We start from the raw sequence: 22,626 nt of genomic DNA on the forward strand, positions 1-22,626 counted from the left end.
TTAATCGCGTACAGCGTACAGATGCGTTCCATTATTCATACGCCCCGTTGCGTCAATGCTGTGAGCGCATTTTGCACAGCTTTGCTATTTAGCATTAAAAAATAAGTTCATTATCAAGCAAAGTGCACAAGTAGACAACTAAATGGTCACAGGTGTTTTGAAACAATGACAGTTGTGCCAAAGCCCCCCCCAAAAAAAAAAGTAACAATTCAAATAAACGAGTCATGGCGACAACAGCTGAGCAGCTGAGCTGAGGAGGTTGAGGTTGGGTCTGGCTGGCTGCCAATTGTCAATGTCAATTAAAGTAAAACGCTGACGCCTTTAATTTTTTTTTGGAAATACTGGACTTGGCGGCCGTTGTGTCAGCAAAGAAAGCGTAAGAGCAAAAAGTCGAAATACAATAATTCCCATAAGCAGACAATGAAGAAAAATGCATTCGCAACACAACAGACAACATATTGTCAAGTTTTAAAAATACTAAAAATAAATGTATATATGTATGTGTGTGTGTGTGTGTGTGTTGTATGTATGGCAAGTGTCTGTGTCGCTTTAATTATGCGGAAGCTGACAATGCAAGTTGCGGCTACCACGCGCTCTCTGCGCTGCGTGTCGCCGCTTTCAACACACATTTTTTTTTAGCTTTCAATACATTTTGGCATAATTCCACACTTAAAACCACAACTGGCCCCAAAATGCTTACAATGCGCCCAACAGCAAAACTCTGTTAACTACGTTTTAGTTTTAGTTTTTTTCTTTTATTTTCGTAGTTATCTAGCTCTTAATTATTTATTAATATACTTAACATACTAATGAATTTAAATCTTTTTCTATACATCTATATAGGCAGTTCTTTTATACTGGGTATATTTTAGTTGAGTGCTTTATATATTCTATAATAAACTATTAAAGTAAAAACGCGCTAAAAGCGAAAAAAAACAGAAATAAATAAAAAGAAATGTGAGTATATCTAAGAGTTTTTAAAATGTAACACAGTTGCTATTAGCTTAAAGAGTAAATTTAATGGCTTCACTCTTTAAAGGTTTAGTTAATAAATAATAATAAGCAAACAGTTTTCATTTTATTTTGACAGCTGAATAGTTTTTGTTAATATTGTGAGTCTAGCAAATTTATTAACTTTATTAACTAAATTTATGCATATTCCATTGCAAGGCTGCATTATGAAAGCGAAACATCAAATATTAAGCCGCTGCAAGTTCAAGGAACTGTTACACTTAAATGTGCTAAATTTAGCAGCCATTGAAATATAAAAAGTTCGAGCTAATGCAATTTAAAACTATTGCCTTAAATTTTAACCTTGATTTGATGATTCGGTTAGGCAGCATCTGCTTATATAGAAATAAATACAAACTAACACCCGATTTGACCTTAATTATGCAAACGGCAAACATAAAATTGACAAAAATGGCCAAGTTAAGTCAAAGACAAGTTTTAGTTTCGTTACGATTGCGTTGCAAACCGTTTTTTGATTTCTGTCTTCTTTTTTTTTCAAATTTGCCGCTTAACTGTATTTACTAACTATTTATGTAAATATTTGAACAAAAGACGTAATAATCAATGCACGCCTTAAATTAAAACAAGTTATGAGCACAAGTGCAGCACAATCTTGAACGGGGTATGCTAGACTAGAAAATGGGGAAATTGAAAAATGAACAAAAATAATTCTAATAGAAAGTTTGGGTTTTATTTCAGTTGTTTATATTTGCAAGCTTTTGATTTCTCTGCTGCTTTTTGTTTTATTTTTTTTTTTGGTACGTTGACATCTGCAGTTCAGTAGCTTTGAATTCATCATAATTTTCAATTTTTGACACCTTGACGAATTAATTTCATTTACATGCTTAAATCCAAATTTATCGTCTTCTCTCTATTGTTGCGCGCTGCGCTTCGAGTGAAAGTCTCGCCCAAGGTTATGCACGAATTGAGCTTTTTACTTAGCCGGCTTTGAACTGTTGTTTGTCTTTGACGCTTAATTAAAGCGGCACAAGCCACTTGCCCTTAGGGTTAAGCATTATGAACTTGACGCCAATGCGTTGCTGTCTGGCTAAAAATTGACAAATTGTTGTTCTAGCTAGCAAGTTCGTTGCCTAAGTCTTTTGTTTTTACACGCGTAAATTGCTGCTTTTTACATTGCTAAACTAATTAGCTCCTAGCACGTTATGCATTAACCTTTAGCTAACCCACTAATGACTCTATCTAGCCATATTTGTAGACACATAGACCCACTGTGCGCTACCGAGTGAAAACTCAACACTCAGCACGCCTTCAAAAGCGCCAAAGCGAATGTTTGACTGGCTTACTTCGCTTTACTTTTGGCGCTGTCTGCTGCTCAACTTGCCAGCCAGCCGCCTAATAACTTACAATTAAATGTTTGAACAACAACAGCAACAACAACAAAAATCTATAAATTTTCACTTTCATACGGAATCGGAAGAGTTGTTGCAATTTACGTTGCGGCCTGCCTTTTGGAGCTGCGGGCTGTGGGCAGAGTGAAAGGTTAGGGCACAGCTGCTGCTGCTGCTGCAGCTGGCAAGCACACGCCCACATATCTCTAGAGATTTTCTTTATAATTTTGATAAATTTATGGCGTGCATATCACGAGCAGTCTATTTAGGAGAAAATATTATGGGAAAGCTTTGTTACAAAATCTTCAAAAAGGCAGAAAAAAATGTTAGAAAAATATAAAAAAAAATCTTAAAAGTTTGCAAGCAAAAAATGAAATTATAGCAACCTTAACTGCATACTTGCAACATTTTCTCAATCATTTATATATGTTGCATATATTTTTATATACGATATATAGCATGCCTCATTGACGTTCGTATTGCAAAATGTTTTTATGTAAATTGCCCTAAAAATTGATATATTCCCCTGGTTAAGAAATTGCTTGGAGTCTGCAGCGTTTTTGGGGGGAACTGCAAGACAAATGTCATGCAATTTGTTGCAAGCGATCAAGTTGCAAAATGCAACAGCAGCTGTCATTGCAATTGTTGTTGGTTGTTGCTGTTGCCGTTGGGCAGTTTTGTTTGTTTTTATTCGGTTTGTCAAAGGTCTGACCATGTCGCTGCTGTTGCTGTTGTTGCTGTGGATGCTGCCACGCATCGCTGCATCATTATTGACAATTAGCCGCATTCGATGGCATTTAGGCCCAAACGGATGTGCAACAACAGCAACAGCAACGGCAACGGCAACAATAACAAGCTGCTTCTTGGCCTTACGCAACAATTAATTACAGCCAGCGGGCCTGAAAAGTAGGTTTTTTGTACAATAAATACTAATTATTAATTGTACAAGCAGTGAGCTAAAAGTTGCACCACAGTTTGTCGACTACACCACTGGGCATAATACCCATTTGGGCGTGACCAAAATGGGCGGCACGCGCTGCACTTTATCGAAGGCGCTTTCAAACAAAAAGTTTTGCATGCTTAGCTAAAAGGGGGCGCAAAGATTGCCCAAACTGGGAAGCTTAGGCAATAGCCACATGGGTAACTGATATGTAGGTCTTGGTCTTGTTTTAGAGTAATTTAGACGTGGCTATAATATGAGCTAAAATGTTGTGCTAAATTTGAAGGTTTTGTATTCAAAGTGGGGCTTACATTTTAATTTACAAAAATAAATAACTTGTTGAGCTATTGTTTTATTAATTGTATAGTTAACATATTATTTATATATTTTAATAATATACTTATTAATTTTATTTATTTTGATATGCTTTATTTTGTTACTTTAATTTCTTAGAAATATTTTTTGATTTTCTAATTATAGTTTAGTTTGTATTATTATAAGTAAAATTTAGTTTAGATTTTCTATTGTTTATACTTATTTGTTATTTTTTTAAATATTTTAAAAATGTTATTCACATAATTTATTAATTTGCAACGTTTCTTCATTTCTCTTTGCAGCTTAAGTTTATTTGTTTAGCACACATAATTTAGACCACAAAACAATGTTCTCAATACTGAGCCCCATCACAACGCTTCTATTGGCCAGCACAATATGCCAGGCACTGCCAGATGTAAGTAAATAAACATATATATGCTATAAGTATATAATTAATGTATGTAGGCTGCACTTAACGCGCCTTGAGCTAAAAAAGTAGCTGACTGCGTCTCACGTTTTTTTTTTTTTTGGTTTTTTGGGCAGAACTCATCAATCAATTCAAAGCAAATAAAATAAATGAAACTCTTTGCATTGTTTTTACCGTTATATTTGACATTTGAATGCCTCAAGACATTGGACAACAACAATGAGCAACAGTTGTCTGTTTTCATTGTCAACATTGAACGCATTGTGCGTAATTAGCATTAAAGCAAACATTTGTTGTTTATTAATTAAATTACAAAACTATTTTTAAATTGCGAGCAAATGACGCGTCTCTCTCTCGCTCTCTCGCTCTCACGACTGCACCCGCATAGCTAGCGGCAAATGACATTGTTATTACACACACACACACACACACACGTACATACGTATAAGTGTGCATTCAACTCTCATTGAAAACAAACAAACGCACACTCAGCTTTTGTCTTTCGTATTCGTAGTATAAAGAAAAAGCTACGAGCAACGAATTATGGTCAAGGTCAAACGTAAAAAGTTCTTGTAATTATTTCAAGTAAGCTTTTCAAGTTGCTGCTGCTGTTTTTTTTTTCTTTTGTATTTTATTGTTGTTATTTTTCTTCTTGGCATTGCTTTTGAAGTTGTTCCTATTCTGTCTGTCTGGCTCTTGTGGCTTTGGAGTGCATTAAAGTTTAACAAAACCCGCATTTAAATGGGGCTCATTAAAATGAATTATTTTTAAATTGGGTGTGGCTTTTATTGAAAAATTGATGCTGAGGAATTTTTCCATAAACACCTTTGGGTACTTACCATTGAATGGGTTTGTGGGCAGGCACACAAGTTTACTTAGCTTAAATGATATTTAACAGCGACAAGGTAATGCTGACAAAGTTAACATGAAATCGTTAGTAACAGCAAGTAGTTAACATTGAAATAGTTGCTAAAAAGTAAAGCAAGCAAATGTAAGAATGTCTAGCAAATTAGAAAAATGCTAGTCTAATTATTAACGGGTTACTTTAAACTAAAAATATAAATAAATTCACAAGCTTTGTTTAAAAATAAATCGTTTTTCTTTCTGGCTATAATTTAATTAAATTATTAATTTTTATATTGAGCTTGAATTTTGTCATCTATTTTGTCTTTAACGAGTTTATACATATAGCTAGATTTTGTTTTGAAATCTGTAAAAATCTCTATTAAATTTTTTTAAGCAGCCATAAATGGAATATAAAATATTATTAACGCATATTTGCTGTTGTTGTATTTTTAATGCTTCCCCTCCCACTCAAATGTGTGCAAACATATCTTAAATTGTTGATCTTAACTGCTGCCTCTTGGCAACAGCGTTTGCCTCCTTGACACTAAGCGACTAAAAACAAGAAGATCTAACGCTCTTAAGTGGACTCATCAGCCGCTATAAGACGTTGCTTATGCAATACAATTAAGACTGCGAGTCAACGTATCCGATTGCAAATCTCAGACTGCAATTAAAGTTGACTTTTGTCGTACTTTAAAGAAGCATCATAAACTTCAACAACAACAGCAACATTAAACCAAAACTATGACGAGGCCCTTCAAATTGCAACCAAGCATAAAATTATGAAAACCAAGCAACGAGCCAAAGCTAAAGCAACAGCAGCAAAGAGTCGCGTAAAATTTGCTTAGAATCGATTCGTTTTGTTGCCATGAGTCAGCCAAATGCAATTCGTTGTCGTTGGTTTGAATTCATTTATGTTTTATGTGTGTGCTGTCAAAATATGAAGCCAGCCAAGCCAGTCTGCTTCCTTGTTCCTCTAATTCCAATTTATAAGTTCCCATAAGGCAGCCCAGTTGTTGGCTTGTGGTTGTTGTTGTTGTTGTTGCAAAAATGTATCAATTGCAGCTCGTAAATTAAGCCTTTTAATTGTGAAATCAAGAACATTGGCGTTTATTCAAAAATGAACAAATATTTCTGCAGCACGATCTGTTGCTAGTTGTTGTTGTTGTTGCTCTTATTGTTGCTGTTGCTGTTTGTGTTACGCTTTTGTCAGACTGTTTGCTCTGCGGCTGCCTGTCACGCTTGACTTTTATCTTTTGGGGCTTTAGACTGGGCTTTGGGTCACGTTTTCATCATTGCTGGAAGTGAGTGTGTGTGTGTGTGTGTGTGGGTGTGTGTGTGAGTGGGTGAGTAAGAGCTTAAAGATAGTATGGAGACTATGCTAGCTGTGTATGAGGTTATGTCATAGAGCTAGGAGCTAGAGCTATGTAACTCATAAGTTACATGAAAGTTGTACAACAATTGTAAAAAATGTATTAAATTAATAAAGTATAAAGTGCAATAATAAACAATATTTAATATTTAAATATAATTAATTATTAATATTATCAATATAAATATTTACATATAGTAAAATACAATGGGAATTGAATAAAAAACAAATTGGAATTGCTTATAAAAATAATAAAAATACAATCATTGTTAATAATTAAAATATTTTAAAAAATCTATAAATTTTTTATGCTGTGCGCTTCAATTAAAAATGTTATATGGCTTAGTTCTTAGAACTATAATTTAGCTTTCGCTTTAAATTGATATAGTCTAATGCGATTGCTTCTAAGAATATTAAAACAGTTGAACTTAACTTTTACACTTTAAATAAAAGCCTTACACTTCAAATGAAAGTTTGGCCTTAGCAAAAGTGAATAAAACTTAAAACCAAAAACAAGTCAAGGGCCAGCAAGGGCTCTAAGTATTTCACACTTTGTTAATTTTTGTGCATAGACAGTTAACTTAACTGAAGTCAAAGCAGGCTAAAGAGAGAGAGAGGGCGAATTTGCTAATTTCCGTTGCTTGTGAGGCGCGGCAAGGTCAACACACCCCAAAAAGCAGCAACAAGAAAAAAAGTACAAGTAGCTGCTATTATTATAGTAATTATTATTGTTGTTTTTAAGTTGTGCGTAGCGCACATTTGGACTGTTGTGTTGTTTGTTTTGATGTTGTCTGTTTCAACTTGTGTAGTTTGAAGTGAATAATTTCTTTGTATGGCAAAAAGCAAAAAGGTCGAGTGACACTCTGGCGTGCGTTTGCTTGTCGTTGCTGTTGACTTTGACCGGGCTACAAAAAGTTGCACAAGAGCGAACACAGTTCGTGTCTCTCTCTTGGTCTGTCCATAAACAGTGTATTGGCCTCCCCGCTAGCCAATTTGAAGCACACTTTTTGCACTAATATGGCGCTCTACACCTTTTACTTTAAAGCTCTGCTGCTGTTGTTGTTGTTGTTGTATTTAAGTAGTTTGCTGCTGTAGCTACCATGCCGGTTATATCGGGCGTATGAGTAATCATACAATTTCAGTAATTGCGCGCTTACAACGACAAACCAGCGGACATCAAGCGAACAAGCAACAACAACAACTGGCCATACAAATTACAAAAACATTTACACATACATGCAAAAATTTCACAATATCCGTCATTGCACCCCGTCGAAAAATGAAAAAAAAAAACAACGCAAACTAAATCACACGCCGCTTGGACAAATCATTCACAACAGTTCGCAGCTTTGGCGCAGAGTCATCGATTTATTGACTATATAGCTCAACAACTTAGACAGCTGCTTGTCTATATCTCCACCGTATGTGTAAGTGTGTTTGTGTGAAGTTGCGATCTATGCTAATTACTTGGCGCGCTATTAGACTTTATATATAATCAAGGCTGTAATTGCCGCTATATAATTGGCAGCATTTTCACAAGTGCTTTGTTATACAAATAGATCAAGCCAAGTCTTTAGAATATAGTAGTTGGTATTATACATTTGTTACGCAAATTTTACAGCGCTCCAATTTAAAAGTTGTAGTCAGAGTCGGCAGTTTAAAAAATTCCTTTTTGTTTCTAAGCGCGTGAGTAACTTTTCGTGAGACTGACTTTTAAATAATAATCGCAGCTTTATGCTAATAGTTATTCTGTTTTATTAGCTATCAAAATATAATTATTATTGCTTAGATAAATACTTTTGTTTAATAAAAATTAATAAAAATAAATTGGAAATGTAAGAGATTAATGCACTTACATTTTAATTCTAGCGAATTTGATTGCAACATAATTTAAAGCAAAGAAATTGCTTACAATTCTTCTTAAATAAAAATAAAAAAAATAAAAAAAATTCTAATTTAGCTATATATTATATATTTATTAATATTAATTTAAAGCTTAGAAAATGTGTACAATTTTTTATAAATTATAATTTAGCTATATATTTATATATATTATATTTTTATTAGCAGCTCTTTATTTCTTTAACAAAGTTTTTTATACAAACTTTCAAATCAATTTAAAATAAATAAAGTCAGCTGCATTTATAGCAATTAAATATGCTTGGCTATTCTATGGCAATTTGTTATGTCTAGCTTAAGCCAACCCACACTCAAGCTCCGTGGCTAATGCAGCCCTGATTAAGGCATAGCTAATCTTTGACGCTGATCTTGTCCATCAAATGGAAAAACTTGTATTACTTAGCATAACTCAATGTGGATTTGCATTAATTGCAATTGATTGTCGGCAAGGGCGGCCCTCGAACTTGTTCTAGTCCACGGACTGTGGCTGGGATCAACACTTGCTCTGTTGATGGCTATTTGGTGTTAGTTTTGTATTTGTGGGGTGTGGCATATTCAGCTGCATGCAGCTACCCTCAACGGTTTGCGCTCATAAAATAATAAAATACTGAGCGCCAGTTGCACTCAAGTTGGCTGTGGAACGCGTCATCGTTGCTTTGGTTTCACTTTCAATGGGCAAAAGTTGCTCAATGGCTGCTCCTCACGCTTGTTGCTGCTGCTGCTGTCGCTGCTGTGGTCAAAACGTGTTTCAAATGAAAGTAAAAACGCTTTGGCATTGTCTGCAGCAAGTTTTCAACGCTCTTTTGCTTTGGCGTTTGTTCACCTGTCGCGCAGGCGCTTCGCTTAGAGTGCGCAACTCACATTATGGTTAATGTAAAATACTCGCTTGCATTTCAATTAAAAAAGAATTATCACGCCAACTGTTATACAAGACGACAGCAAAATGCCAAAAAGCATAAAATAAAAAACACTCAACTTTAAATTTAACTGTAAAACAAACAAAAAATCGCATCCATGTTTAATGTTGTTTACCTTGTCTTCTGCTTTGCGGGCCACTTATTTAAGCGCTTGTTGTAGCTTGTTGCCGTTGTTGTTGTTGTTCTTGTTGTTGGCCTGTGTTTGCTGTCGTCATTTGCTTGAACATGTATTTTTTTTTTTTTGTATTTTTTTGACTCATTTATGCCGTGTCGCACCAAATTTGGTGGCTTGCTATGAAAATGCAAGAAATTTGCCTAAATTGTCGGGCCAAATTGCCGGCTGCTGGCTGCTGGCCTGCAGCTTGTGGCAAGTTCGTTGCCTAAGTCTTTTGTTAAAAGGAAATTCTAGTTTGTATTGACCCTGTAACCAATTTTTGTTCAGTTAACATGCATGCAAAAAATTGAAAACGGAAATGGACTTGAAGCTGCAAAACAATTTTTTTCTGCTTCCAGTCTAAGATTGATGACTATAAAATGTGAATGTGACTGAAGATTAGCATAGGGTCGGTCCTATATATGTTATTAAAAGAGCATTAATATTATGTTATTAGCTTAGTCTTAGTTTTGATAAGCAGCGAATAAAATTTCCAATTTGGAGCAACATGCAAAAACAATTTGTTGTTGTTGTTGTTGCTGCTGCTGCCTTGTTAAGCGTTTTATTGGATTTCTTCGGGGCATAGAAACCCATAAACTGACCCTGACCCACTTGCTGAAGATACGCACGCCACACGGCCTCAGTCTGAGCCGCCGCCGCAAACACGCGGCTCAGTCGTTAATCTCTAGACCACTTGACTGACCAGACAAACAAACAAACACAATTATATTTATTATATACACATATGTTGGCTACGAACATGCACACAACACTTGGCTGCTCTTGCCATTAAATTATTAATAATTTTTCAATTAATAGCACTTTTAACAATTGCTACAATTTGTTATAGCCAGCGGGCAATATTTATATCTCTCTCTCACTCTCACTCTTTCCAGATACACAAACACATGTCGCCGGAGCAACTGCATTCAGTTTTCCATGTGAACACACACGACGCTGTGCCAGAGTATGAGCTTGTCCAGCTGCTGCATCAGACTCCGCAGTCGCAGCAGCTGCAGCGCCGACGTCGCAGCATTGCCAGCAGCAGCAGCAGCAGCGCCTTGCCCATGCATCATGTCAAAAAGGATCTAAGCAAGAACTCCTACTACAGCGAGCTCAAGCAACACGCCAAGGCATCCGCTGGCGCCAATCAGCTGCAAGGCGCCGACATCAGCGACATCAAGGCCCACAACGTCTCGTTCAGCGCCTTTGGGCGCCAGCTAAATCTAACGCTACACGCCACCGAGGGTCTCTTCAAGGGTGCGCCGCACAATCTGCGCATGTGGTCAGTGGGCAGTGAGCCCAACGCTACGCATGGCTTGGATCTGCAGGAGCTACACAATGAAGAGGTGAGTTTAATTTTAAAATTCTAAAAATTTTGTGAAACTTGCAAATTGCACATTTTCTTAACCGCTCATTAATATAAAATTATAAAACACATTTTTGCATCAAGTGGAAGAATCTAAGTTTTAAACTATAAACAAATTAGCCTACACATTTGTGTGCAGCACAAATGTTAAAAATATTTATTGCATAATTTATTATAACTTTTCTGCTGCTAAATTTATGCTTGTAGATTTTTAGTTAATGCAAATGTTGTTTTAAAAAGTACAAAATATGAATCTAAGCATTTATTAATTATTTTATTGCTATCAGAATTATTTCATTTATTATTGCTTTGTAACAAAGCCCAAAGAAATGCAGTGCACAATTTAAAATATTTTTTTTATTTTGCTTCAGAATCCACTTTGCCTTTTAAAACTCTTTACCTACATAAAGTCAAATCTTTTATTATGGCTGTAATTTGTTTTTAAATTTGATTTGCTTGCGTTTACATTTTTGCTGCACTTTCATTGTTACATCATAAATTGTAACAAATATTTTTTTATTGCAGTTGCATTACTTTTGTAATATTTTTTGTTGTTGTTGTTTTGATCTTGTGCGTTTGTATTTGTGGCATAGGCTTCCGCTTTGTAGTAACTAAGGCTGACGTATTTATTTACACGTATTTTGTTGCTTATCAGCGTTTGCTTTAGCTGCGCTTCGTTGGCCACTCAATTGTTAATGTAGTTGTTGCTGTTGTTGTTGTTGTTGCTATATCTAATCAGAAATTAATTGGCCGTATGATAAAGAGATTAAAGACAGTGGCACAGTGCCAGGCTTAAGCTCGAGTTTAATTACATTGCTTGTTATATAATTAGCTGACAAAGAGCAAAACAATAATTGTGTATAGAAAAGCTTAAGTCAAGGACGCTGGAAAAGCTGCTTAGGAAAATGCAGCAAGCGAGCTGACAGTTCAAGTTAATTAATGCATATATAAAGTTCACTTCCATATTCTGTTTTCCCAACATTAAATACAAATAAACAATATAAAAACTTTTGAGCCACTTGACTTGTAATTTTGCCATGAACATGAACGTGACTTCTTTGAGTTATAAGTGTGCACTTTCTTTTCAAAGCAACTGTTACTGTTACCCTATTTGTATATATATATTTCATTTATGGCCCAGCCCGTTTTGGTGGGCGTGTAGCAAATGCAAGTGATTTTTATTGTTATGATTTTTTTTACTGAGTAAACTTCGATCGCGTTTTTATTTTTACTGGCGGCATTTATAACCAAAATCGTATTGCTGTTGACCAAAGTGTGGGAGCTGACTTGAATGGCTTTAAATGCAAGACGCAAGCTTCGGAAATGAAAGTGAAATGTCATGTTGGATGACATGGCAAAGTAAATGAAATTGCGCATACGCCGTGTAGCAGCCAATTTGACTGCTTTTAGTGATTTATGCCTGATTACCGAACGCCTTGTAAATGCGGAAAGCTTAAAAATTTGTGCGACTGTGCTTACCTATTGGAAGATTATTATTTCTTTAATTAAAATTTGCTTATGCAATGTTCGGCAATCATTTGTCGCTTTGACTCATGCCACATGCAGCAGCAGCAGCCACAGCAACTAAACCAATTGTGGCCTAAAGCTAAAAGGCCACATGGCCACTATAATTGTATTTGAGCTATTTGGTTCACTTTTTTGGGTTTTTTGTTTTTGGTAATGGCGGCACTTTTAAGCAAAGACCTTCTATCAAAAGAACATTTATTCTAATTTGTGCATTGAATTCGTTTCTGTTTTTTCTCATATTATGTTTCTATTTTTTTTTTTGGCAAAACCGCAATTCTTAACTAAAACAAAGGCATGCAGCCACAAATTGTGCGCGGGAAAATTTAAACAGCCGCAGAAATTAACTTAATTGCGGAAAAAAAACACGCTAAACTTTCAAATTTATATTTTTTATTATATACATTGTTTAATATTAATTGCATTTTTCGCGGTTTTTGTTGTTGTTGCTAGGCATTGCACTCTGCAAGTGTCGTGCAGTGAAATTTTCCACAGCACGCCTTAAAAAATTAGTTTTTGCGCCTTCTTTTACTTTTCTTTGTAATTTATTTCTGGGCAAACCAAACATGGCACACCCACTGCCACATTCAATCGATAGGCGCCGCGGCAAAGGTCAGCGCGCCACAATAAGCAACAACAATAAGTAAATATCTGTAAAAAATGGTTAAAATAAAGGTGCAGGTTGTGTAGCCTAAATGGGCATAGGCAAAGCCAACAGGAATCGCAGCCAAGTTGCGCAGCTCACACGATTGTTTGGCTAGATTCTAGCTAATTTGCTTACATTTGTTGAGCAACATTGTTGCCAGCAACTTGTATCAGCAACATAGTTACTCAGAATACAAAAGTGACAAACTTGCAATGCATTTGGCTAATTACAAATTAAAAACTCAAACACTTGGAAGCATTTTTTTTTAAATTTCTGTTTAAATTACAGCCTCACTTTCTAATCTAAATAAGCAGCTGTGCTCGTTTTCTTATCAGAAATGTTGCTGTTGACACAAATTGTAGAATAGTATCTCTTAACTCATAATAACAATAAGCGACTAATTTCAGACTAATATTTCAATCGAATTTTATTAAGAAATTATTTTTGAGAACATTCTTAATAAAATTAAACTTTGTTTAATCATTTTAATAACTTATCAAGGTATTGTATAAATAAACTTTCAAATGCTGCTTGAGTAGCAAATCATAAAGGTACTTAATGGGTTAAGACAAATTTTGTATCATTAAAAAGGGATTTTGAAGACCTTTCCATTGATACCAATATGTCAATAACAAAATGCTCAATTGGCGATTACCTTCAACTTTTGTTTTGTGAAATTACTTTTGACTACGTGTGTAAATATTCTATGCTCAGTTGATTGGCAAGATCACGCACAAGGAATTGCTCTCACTCTCAGTAATTTAAGGGCTCGCCAACCTCACCTCACCTATCAATAATTCACCACATCGCTCTTGCTCTTATGCTTAGGCTCTCACTCTTTGCTTTGCCCCGCTTCTTAATTCTAAGTGCACTCATTCTCATGCTCTCTCGCTCTCACTCTCACACTCGCAACTGTTCTTGCTTGCACTTTTCGTTTTCATATTTTTGCGCCACGTTTAGTTTATCACAGTCGCTGCTGAAGGCTGCGTGCAAATCAATTGCAGGAAGTCTTTTGTTTTTAACTAACTAACTTTGCTTTGTTTTATTGTTTACGCTGTCTAAAATATATAAGTGCATAAATCAATGCACACTAACTAAAACCAATTGCTTAGCTAAGCTGCGCAGAACTAAAAACAATGCTAAGGCTTGGCCAAGCGCTGACCAAAGCTGTTGCTTATAAGTAAAATTTAATATGCAGCAGCCAATTAACATAAACTAATTGAAGACTTGAGCAAGGCGCGCGCGTCTTTTTTGGGTTTTTGGTAAAGCTAAAACAAATTGAAAGCAAACTAATTAAGTTTTGAAAACCTTTTTGAAAATGTGCAGTAAAAGCATTTGCAGCACATCGGTATGTATGTGTGTATGTGTGTTTGTGTGTGTGTGTGTTGTCAATTGCAAAACGATTTGAAACTGTTGTGTAGGCGCCGAATGAGCGTTTGATTAATGAGCTGGCGATTATGGCCAACATTTGGCAGTTGCATGCATATAAAATTAGCTCAGTGTCTCGACAACAACAACAACAAAAAGCAGCAAAACGTTGGCATAGAAAGCAGTCTTAACGTTAGTTGCCTTGCATTTCTTTTTGGCGCTCTCTTTCTATTTTGTTTTTTGTTGTCTGCTCAGCTCAGCTTGTGGCGCTGCAATCGGTTGCATAATGCGCTCGACTTGTTGCCTGACAGCAACTGTTTGCTGTTGTTGTTGTTGTTGTTGCAGTTGTTAGCCATGCTCATGTTGCAGTTATTGTTAACGCTGCTGCGGCTTTCTTGCTTTGTAGCTGCAACAACCCAACTAAAGTCAAACTCAAACTCAAACTCAAACTCGGCTAAAGCGCAGCCGTCAAAGCCAACTAGTTTATTCCCTACGTATACGTCCCAGTTGCGAAGGCGACTGCGATGGCGACTAACAACCAAATTTATTGTGTATGCCTGAGATTTGGTACTTTTTTATCAGCAGCGCCAAAAAACAAGCCAAGCCAAATGTAATGAAAGTCTAATGTAAGCCTGGAAGTTAAAAAGATTTACGATTATAGACGTTGCTGCCGCTGCTGCTGCTGCTGTTGTTGGTGTTTATGTAAATGATTTCATTAGTGCTTGCAATCAAAAAAAATGTGCAAATTGCAGTAAAAAGTTTTTGACTTTTTTAATCAATTTATTTACTTGTTGTCAAATTTAATTTAGAGACCTCTAGCACTTGCCTAAGGCTAAGCTTTGCCTAATCATAACATTGATCTTCAAAAGCCGCAGCTGAAATTCGTAATTAGCCAAATAATAGGCAGACAATGCGCAATTGTCCAAGCAACAAATACACGTATATATAACAGCCTTGGCATTGTGACGGCCAGGCCAGTTAAATTGAAACCCCAACAGGCAGCAGCAGCAGCAGCAACAGCAGTCTGCACTCAAATCAACTCAAGTCAAGTGTTTATGTGTCTGTGTGTGTGTGTGTGTGTGTGCGTCTGCATAATAGTGCGTAATAAGCGTGTATAGCAAATCAAGTCTGACACATTGTTAAATGGTATTCATTATGCGCGGCTAAGCCAACGCGGCGTATGCGTAACCATCGCCTACACACACAGATGCGGGCAATGTCGATGTCGCTGTCTAATGCGTTAATTGTCTGCGTGGCTAAACGCTCCATGGATTTATGTCGCTGTATTTTATTCAACTGAACGTTAACATTAACGAGTGGGCGCCAACAACAGTCCAAACACTGCAAACAGTCCAAACAGTTGCCAACTTCTAAGAGGCAAAAACGCGCTTTCGTTTACACAACAATGCCACATTAAGTGGCAAGCAGCAATGATGTATTGCCATTTTGTTCAGCGTTCGAGCGCTTTAAGCTATAAAAAGTTCAGAGGCTAATTTTCACTTTGTCAAGTTCGTGGCCTAAGTCATTTGTTTTGCTGCTCCATTTTTCTGCGTGCTCAACGCTAATTTGCATAACAAGCTGCTGCGCCTCAACAGGAAGTTGTTGCTTACTTTCATTTTGAAGTTTTTTTTTGTAAACAAAAAAAAAGTTTAAATAAAAACGCTAAAAATTCTAAAATTAAAGCCATTAATGTCTATTAAGTTAATTAAAATGCTATAAATGCAAGCTTATAAGTTCATAAAGTGCTAATGCAAACGCATTTGATAGATTAAATCTAAATGCTTTAGCTAATTTTTAACATATTTAATTAAAAATAATTTGCACAAAGCGCAGCTCAGTTGATGTTTATCTTTATTTTCGAGTTCACTTCACTTTCTTTTAGCCTTTGAGCTCATTATGCCCTAGAGCAGCACGCCCACGCCTAAGCCAAGCTAGAAAGCTGTGAATGGTAAAAATATTTCAACCGTTGGCCTATAAATTTTTAATGAGCTGCAATTTATAAAAATAACATGCAAATTATTATAAAATTCAACTGAGCGCCCTTAAGGCGGCTCAAGTTTCAGCCGGCAAAATTATTCAAGTTTCAATTGCAAATTTAAGCTGTTGGCGCTATTTGCGCTTGTCGACGCCAACGCGACGACAATTTACAATTAACAATTCATGCAGCAATGCGACTAATTAAAATTGCAACAATTTACAGAACATGCCGCAAAATGAGCACAAATTGTCACAGCCAACAAAGGAAATTGCTACGGCCGCATGCAAAGTCAACAACTAATGACAAAAAAATATATAAATAACAAGTCTGTTTGTGTCTGCACTAAGTGGCCAAGTGGACACCTAACAGTTCATAAATATATGGTCGAAGCACACACTTGGCCGTGCTGACGAAAATAAAACAAAAACAGTAACAGCAACAACAACAACAACAAGACAACAAGCGCCTTGATTCTTGGCAGTTGGCAGCTGAAATATCGCATATTGTAAATACTACGTGAGGCAATTGCTGTGGGGGTCGCACTTGTTGCTTTGAACTTATTTACACAAGGTCGTTTCACAAGACAGCGCGCCCAACTCCCCCTTGTAAAATAGTAAGCCCAGCCCAGCCCGAACTCCACCCCAACTCCTCGTCTGTAGCCTCATTAACCCAAAGCACAACAACAAATTAAGCTATAAATGCTTGTTGCACATGAAAATTGATGTTTTATTGGCTTTTGTTGCGTGTTGACACGTTTCGCGGTCGCTAAGCAAAGACAACAGCCCATTGCCACGCCCCCTCCCCATACACATGATAAGCTGTGCAATGTGTTATTAGCAGTCGTTAAGATTGAGATTTTGTTGCGGCATGGGATATGCTTAAATCAAAAATTAAACAACATATTAATTTAATAAAACTTAGAAAACAATAAAACAATACAAATAATTTATTTCATTTTATTAGAATTACAAATAGTTGTAAAAAATAATATTTATACATTTTCGGCTTTTGTGTTAACTTTATTATATTATTAGTTGATTTAAAGTTTTATTTATTTATTTAACTATGGACTATGGACAGTCGACGATAAAAGAAAATGATATTTAAAATTATGTTTTTGTTTTAAGATTTTTTTTAATATTTTATTATTCTTAATTTAATTTTGTAACATGTAGAATAATAAGTGCTATTTAGTATTTTTATTATTATTGCTTAAATAGCTTTTCAATTTTATTAGAATAACAAATAGCTTAAAAGTTAAGTAGTCAGAATGAGAATAATTTTTTTTATTAGTTTTATATGACTTTCTGTATAAAATTCGATATTTCAATAAGGTATTGTTGTATTTATTTTTATTTAGATTTTTGAAATCTTATTATTGCTTAATCTTTGTTAAGTTTTAATGCTTGCAAATAAGAGTTTTGATTTAATTCGAATTTTCTATTGATATATTGATTGATTTATGCTGCAGAGCTTTCATCGCATACAAACCTCAATCTAAACTGCCCAGTGGCGATTTGTTCAACACTACAAATTTGAAAAATTTGCAGTGACTTTGATTTTGGCACTTGGCTTAGATTTTGTTGTTGTTGTTGGCCAGTTATGAAAATGATTTATGCTTGTAATTTGATAGAGCTGCAAAAGCTGGACAAGTGGTTTGTCTTGTGGCTTTTGGCAGATCGGATTTGGCGGCCTAGTCCAATACGCAGTCAATGCCAAATGCTGATGTCAAGTGTCAGATTACATTTATTCTGATATTTATTACAGCATTAATGGGCAGGCGCAAAAGGCAATTAATTTAATTAGTTGCACATACGCTTGTTGCTAAACATGAAAAAATAACTGGCATACACACACGCCATATGCTAAACCACCAAATATATAAAAAAATATATTTGTCTGTATATATCCCCCTGAGCCTCAAGCTACATTTGGCTACAGCTCAGCGAGCACAAGCCTTGAATTGCAGCAAGAAAACCAAAACGCAGACACGAATGTCGATGTCAAAGGATTGCCAGAACTCAAGAAAATAAATAAAAATAAACGCGAGCTTTTGGTCAGTTAGCCAAATGTCAAATGCTTAAGCTTAAGTTTCGCTTATTTTTTCATGGTCAGCAGCAGCACACACGGCGTATGAGTGACGTGCATGCTGAGGCGTCACATTTGCTGACCAAGTGCATAAATCAAAGTGCCGCAGCAAGCACTAAAAAAAAAAAGCAAATCAAATGCCCACGCAATGCGCTCTTAAGTTTTGCTCTTTGCTGCGCTCTTTCGGCTGCTGGCTGCGTTTAATTAATATGCAGACTGACCACACGCTGTAGCTTTGCCTTGCATTTGTTAGAATTGTTTTTGTTGTTTTTGTGTGCTATGTATATTTTATAAAAAATGACTTTACATTTAACTTGCGCTTGCGCTTGAGGCTTGTGCTGTGTCCAGTTTCGTTTGTTTGTTTTTTTTGTGGTATGCTTGGCATGCTGGCTTAAAAAAAGTGGAATTTTTTACGTAAGCGACTAATTTGTTTAGCATATTGAGCTTTGAAGTCAACAATTAAAAACAATATGCTAGCGTAAACAATTTGGGCAGCTAAAGCTTTGGCAATTTAGAAATTGAAAGTTCATAAATTCTTATATGCAAATGAATAGATCATAAAAACGCATTAGATGCGTTTAGAATTTTATATATCTGAAAGTTTATATTGATATTTATATCATATAAACGCTTTGGGATTGATTAGAGTTTTATATTTTAAACTATGATAATAGAAATTGGTAGAATCTGAACATTTTGTTGGAACTTTAAGTGCTCCTTTGTTGAAACTGAAAATGGGTACGGACCTGTTAGAACTTTTAATCCTCAACCAAATTCCCAGGCACCGTGAATTAAAATATCCTCGGCCAAGCTCGGGCTTCGGTCTATTTGATAATTTTATTATTATTATTATTTTTAGTTATTTATTTCCAGCTCAGCTGCGTATTCATTTCTAGTTGAAGCACAACTCTCTGCATATATTTTCTTTCTTTCTTTCATTTTTTTAAACATTATTATAATGTTCTATTCATTCTTTTCCATTCCAATTATATTTAGCACAATTTTATTTTAAATTAGCCACTTGTCTATTTATTTAATCAACAAATTTGTTTTCTCTTTGCAGCATCACAAACATGAGATCGGCGAAGTGTTTCAAGATGAGCAAAATATGGCTGCCATTTTAATGCGTCGTCATATGCAAACCGGAGACTTGATAATGGTAAGTGCTGTGCACCTGTCGCACTCTAGACCACTTCAAGCTGACCCCTCAAGGTCGCTGCAATCAATTGCCACTGGCTGCAAGAATTTTTCAATTAAATGCGCTTTACAAATCACAAAGCTATTGTAGCTGGCTGGCCATTATTATGACAGTTGGCTATTGTTATGGTCAAGCTGGGGGACAAGAACAAGCACTGGCTACAATGGCACACAATTCAATTTCAATTTGGCTTCAGCTGTGGGCTGTGTGTGCCACTTGGGGGCAGTAACAATTAAACGCCTGACACTTGCCTCGCTTAATATGCGGACTTCAGCAAATGCGATTGATTTTGTTATGCTTGCTGATTAAGCGTTAATTTATTTTATAGCATAATGCCGTATCTTAGAACGACAATCGTCACTCCAAACGTGCCTAGATATAGACATAGATTTTGTCAAATAAACAGCTGCACGCTTGACTCGCAGCCTTGACCAATTTGCAGCGAGTGAAAATTGTTTAGTTTGCTTTTCGTCTATTAGATCATTATACATTTTTATTATGCGACAATTTTAGAACTTCAAACTTGAAGGTCATGCAATTTGCGCATAAACAATTGGCAATTAACATTTAACCCAGCACGGAAATACCAGCAGCAAGTTAAGTGCAAATTGTTTATAACAAAAAGGAAGTGTAGCTTGGGAAATGTTGCCAAACTGTGGCCAAATCGCGCTTTAATCAATTTGGCGTAGCATAGCAAATGTCACAATGCCAAAAATTAATAATCAATAACCACAAAGAGTGGACCCAATCGGGTCAATCAATAAAGCAACAAATGGCCAATAAATAAAGCTACGCTGCTTCTTTAACAAAAATATATATTTTTTTTTTGGCAATTAATTGACGTTTAGCTTGTTGTTGTTGTTAATTTGTTAAACAAAAGTCAACGAAATGTATTTTGCGAGTCTAATAATTACACAGACAAAGGCTTGAGACGGCTAATAAAAGGTCAAACAGCAATGTCTGTGTCTGTGCTTGGCCAATGCTTGACCGACTTGTTATGGCCAAGTGCGCGGGCCAAGTTGCATTTGCTGAATTCAATAAGCACAAATTCATAAATAATATTATGCATGTGTGTGTATGTGTGTGTGTGTGTGTGCCAAAATATTTGCGCTCGCTGACATTTTGAAGTGCAAAGCTGCCGCTGAAATTTCGCAAGCGCCCCAGACCAGACACACAGCTGCGTCTCGGGCCGGTTGTCTTCCGGCTTAGCTTTGACCTTAAACGGACGCGCCGACTTGTAATTAAAAAAAAGCTACAACCGTCCACAGAAGATGTCTGCAGCAGCCAATTGCGCAAGTCCACATTGTTGAGTGAGCCAGACCATAAAGCTGCCCCCATCCCCATCCCCTCTCTGCGCTAACCCACGCACTTGCATTTATGGGCAATTAATTAGAGCCGCCAACTGCATTAACAGCTTAGTCTGAGTTTGGCTTAAAGACTTTTGGCAGCAAATGCTTTTGACAGATTGATCAACAACCGCATTCTTCTTCTTCTGCATATAAAGCGAAAGGCATTTGCTAAGCGAGTAGAGCAACTTAATTTACAATTGAAATTTGTTTAACTTGTAATAATAATAATAATAGAAATAGTAAAAAATAATATAGTCATGTTTGTATTGCATTTTTATTTATTTTATAATTTTTGTTTTAGACAATTTTTTAATATTTTTTTTATATCATCAATTTAATTACAATTAAAACTTATAATTGTTGTATTAGACAATTTTTTATTTAATATTTTTTTATATCATCAAATTAATACATTTTATTTATTTTATAATTTTTGTATTAGTATTAATTTTTGTTTAATATTTTTTTCATCAAATTAATTACAATTAAATTTTATATTTGTTGTATTAGACAATTTTTTATTTAATATTTTTTTTATATCATTCAATTTGCTCTCTAAGAACTGCACATAGCATTCTAAGCACAGTCGTGCATACAAATGACTTAAGACGCAAACTTGCCAGCAACAAATTGCACAAGCGCTACAGCTAAATTTTGCTTCACAGCATTATTTAATTATGCCTCAAACTGTGGCAACAACAGAAATTGGCACAACTCTCTAGACACGCACTATTTGTTGTTGTTGTTATTGTTGCTGCTGCTGCTGTTACATAAAATTGTTGCTGCCCTCTCTGTGGGCGCCGCGTTAACACCTCGGGGCGCGCAACAATTACTAAAAGTGGGCAACAGCCACTGGCGGCAACAGTTAGCTGCACCTTGGGCGGGGCAGTTGAAAGGGAAACTGATTATTTGCTTTGCGAGCCAAATTTGGCAAAAGGCACTTGACAGACGCAGAAATAACAAATTGTTGTTTATAATTTTTGCAGTTCGTTAGTGCACTTAATCAAGCGCAAGTTGTTAAGCTGCGTGACTTTTCATTTCAACAACAAAAATGGAGTGTCCAAGAATAATTTACAAGCAAACATTTTCCTAAACAAATATTGATAAATGCTGTTCACAGCATGTTCGAGCAAGCAACACTATTTCAATGCAAAGCTATTGTGGGAGCTTTGGGTCAAGCCCTCGCTTTCAGCAACGTTACATCAACTGTCAATTAACATTGATTGAAACGTCTTGACATTGAAATCTATCAACATTCACCCACATGTCCCAACTTATCGCTTACAAGCAAATTTTATGGCTAATTAAGCGCCGCCCAGTATTTTGTGTTAATTTGTTACGCAAATATGCAAAATATTGTTGACAATTTGTTGTTGTTGTTGCTGTTGTTGCTGTTGTTGCTGTTGTTGCTGTCTGCTAATTGTTTTTGTTCAAAGTACATTGCTCTGGCTTTTAAAAATGCGTTGAAAATTTATCAAAAGAGCGCAAAATGAGCTCAAGGGAAGCCGCACAACAAGACGTCAATCAAGCTCCAAGCTCCAAACGAATCGTCATCATAATTTTTCAATTTGCCTCACTTTAATGCTTGTACCATTTGCTGGCCAAATAAAGCAGCAGTTTGTTTTACTTTTTTTCTCTTCTTGATGTTTTTTTGGCTTTGGCTTGCTGCCACAGCTGAGGCTTGATTAATGCTAATTACAGCAAAATGTCAGCCAGGCCAAAAGCTGTACATTGGCTAAGCAAATTAAGCAAAAGGTCAAGCCAAGAGTCGAGTGAGCTATGAGAAAAATAAAAGGACAACGCTGTAGCTGAAAGTTCTCAATGCCAGTAGAATGGAAAATAGTTATAATTAATTATGTAAATAGCATAACTAGAC

General features: G+C 35.8%; 1 protein-coding gene across 7 annotated transcripts in view; it reads left to right on the top strand.

Annotated features, from left to right (window-relative positions):
- The window catches only part of LOC108596720 (A disintegrin and metalloproteinase with thrombospondin motifs 18), a 49,741-nt gene that overhangs the window by 3,862 nt on the left and 23,253 nt on the right, over positions 1-22,626 (top strand). For all 7 annotated transcript variants that reach the window (XM_017982754.2, XM_017982753.2, XM_017982759.2 and 4 more), the window contains exons 2-4: positions 3,918-4,030; positions 10,127-10,579; positions 19,267-19,362. In XM_017982754.2, coding sequence (XP_017838243.1) covers positions 3,962-4,030; positions 10,127-10,579; positions 19,267-19,362 — 618 coding nt within the window. In that variant the 5' untranslated portion in view covers positions 3,918-3,961. The remainder of the gene's footprint in view (positions 1-3,917; positions 4,031-10,126; positions 10,580-19,266; positions 19,363-22,626) is intronic.

The sequence above is a fragment of the Drosophila busckii genome, chromosome 2R, assembly GCF_011750605.1.
Source record: "Drosophila busckii strain San Diego stock center, stock number 13000-0081.31 chromosome 2R, ASM1175060v1, whole genome shotgun sequence".
Lineage (NCBI taxonomy): Eukaryota > Metazoa > Arthropoda > Insecta > Diptera > Drosophilidae > Drosophila > Drosophila busckii.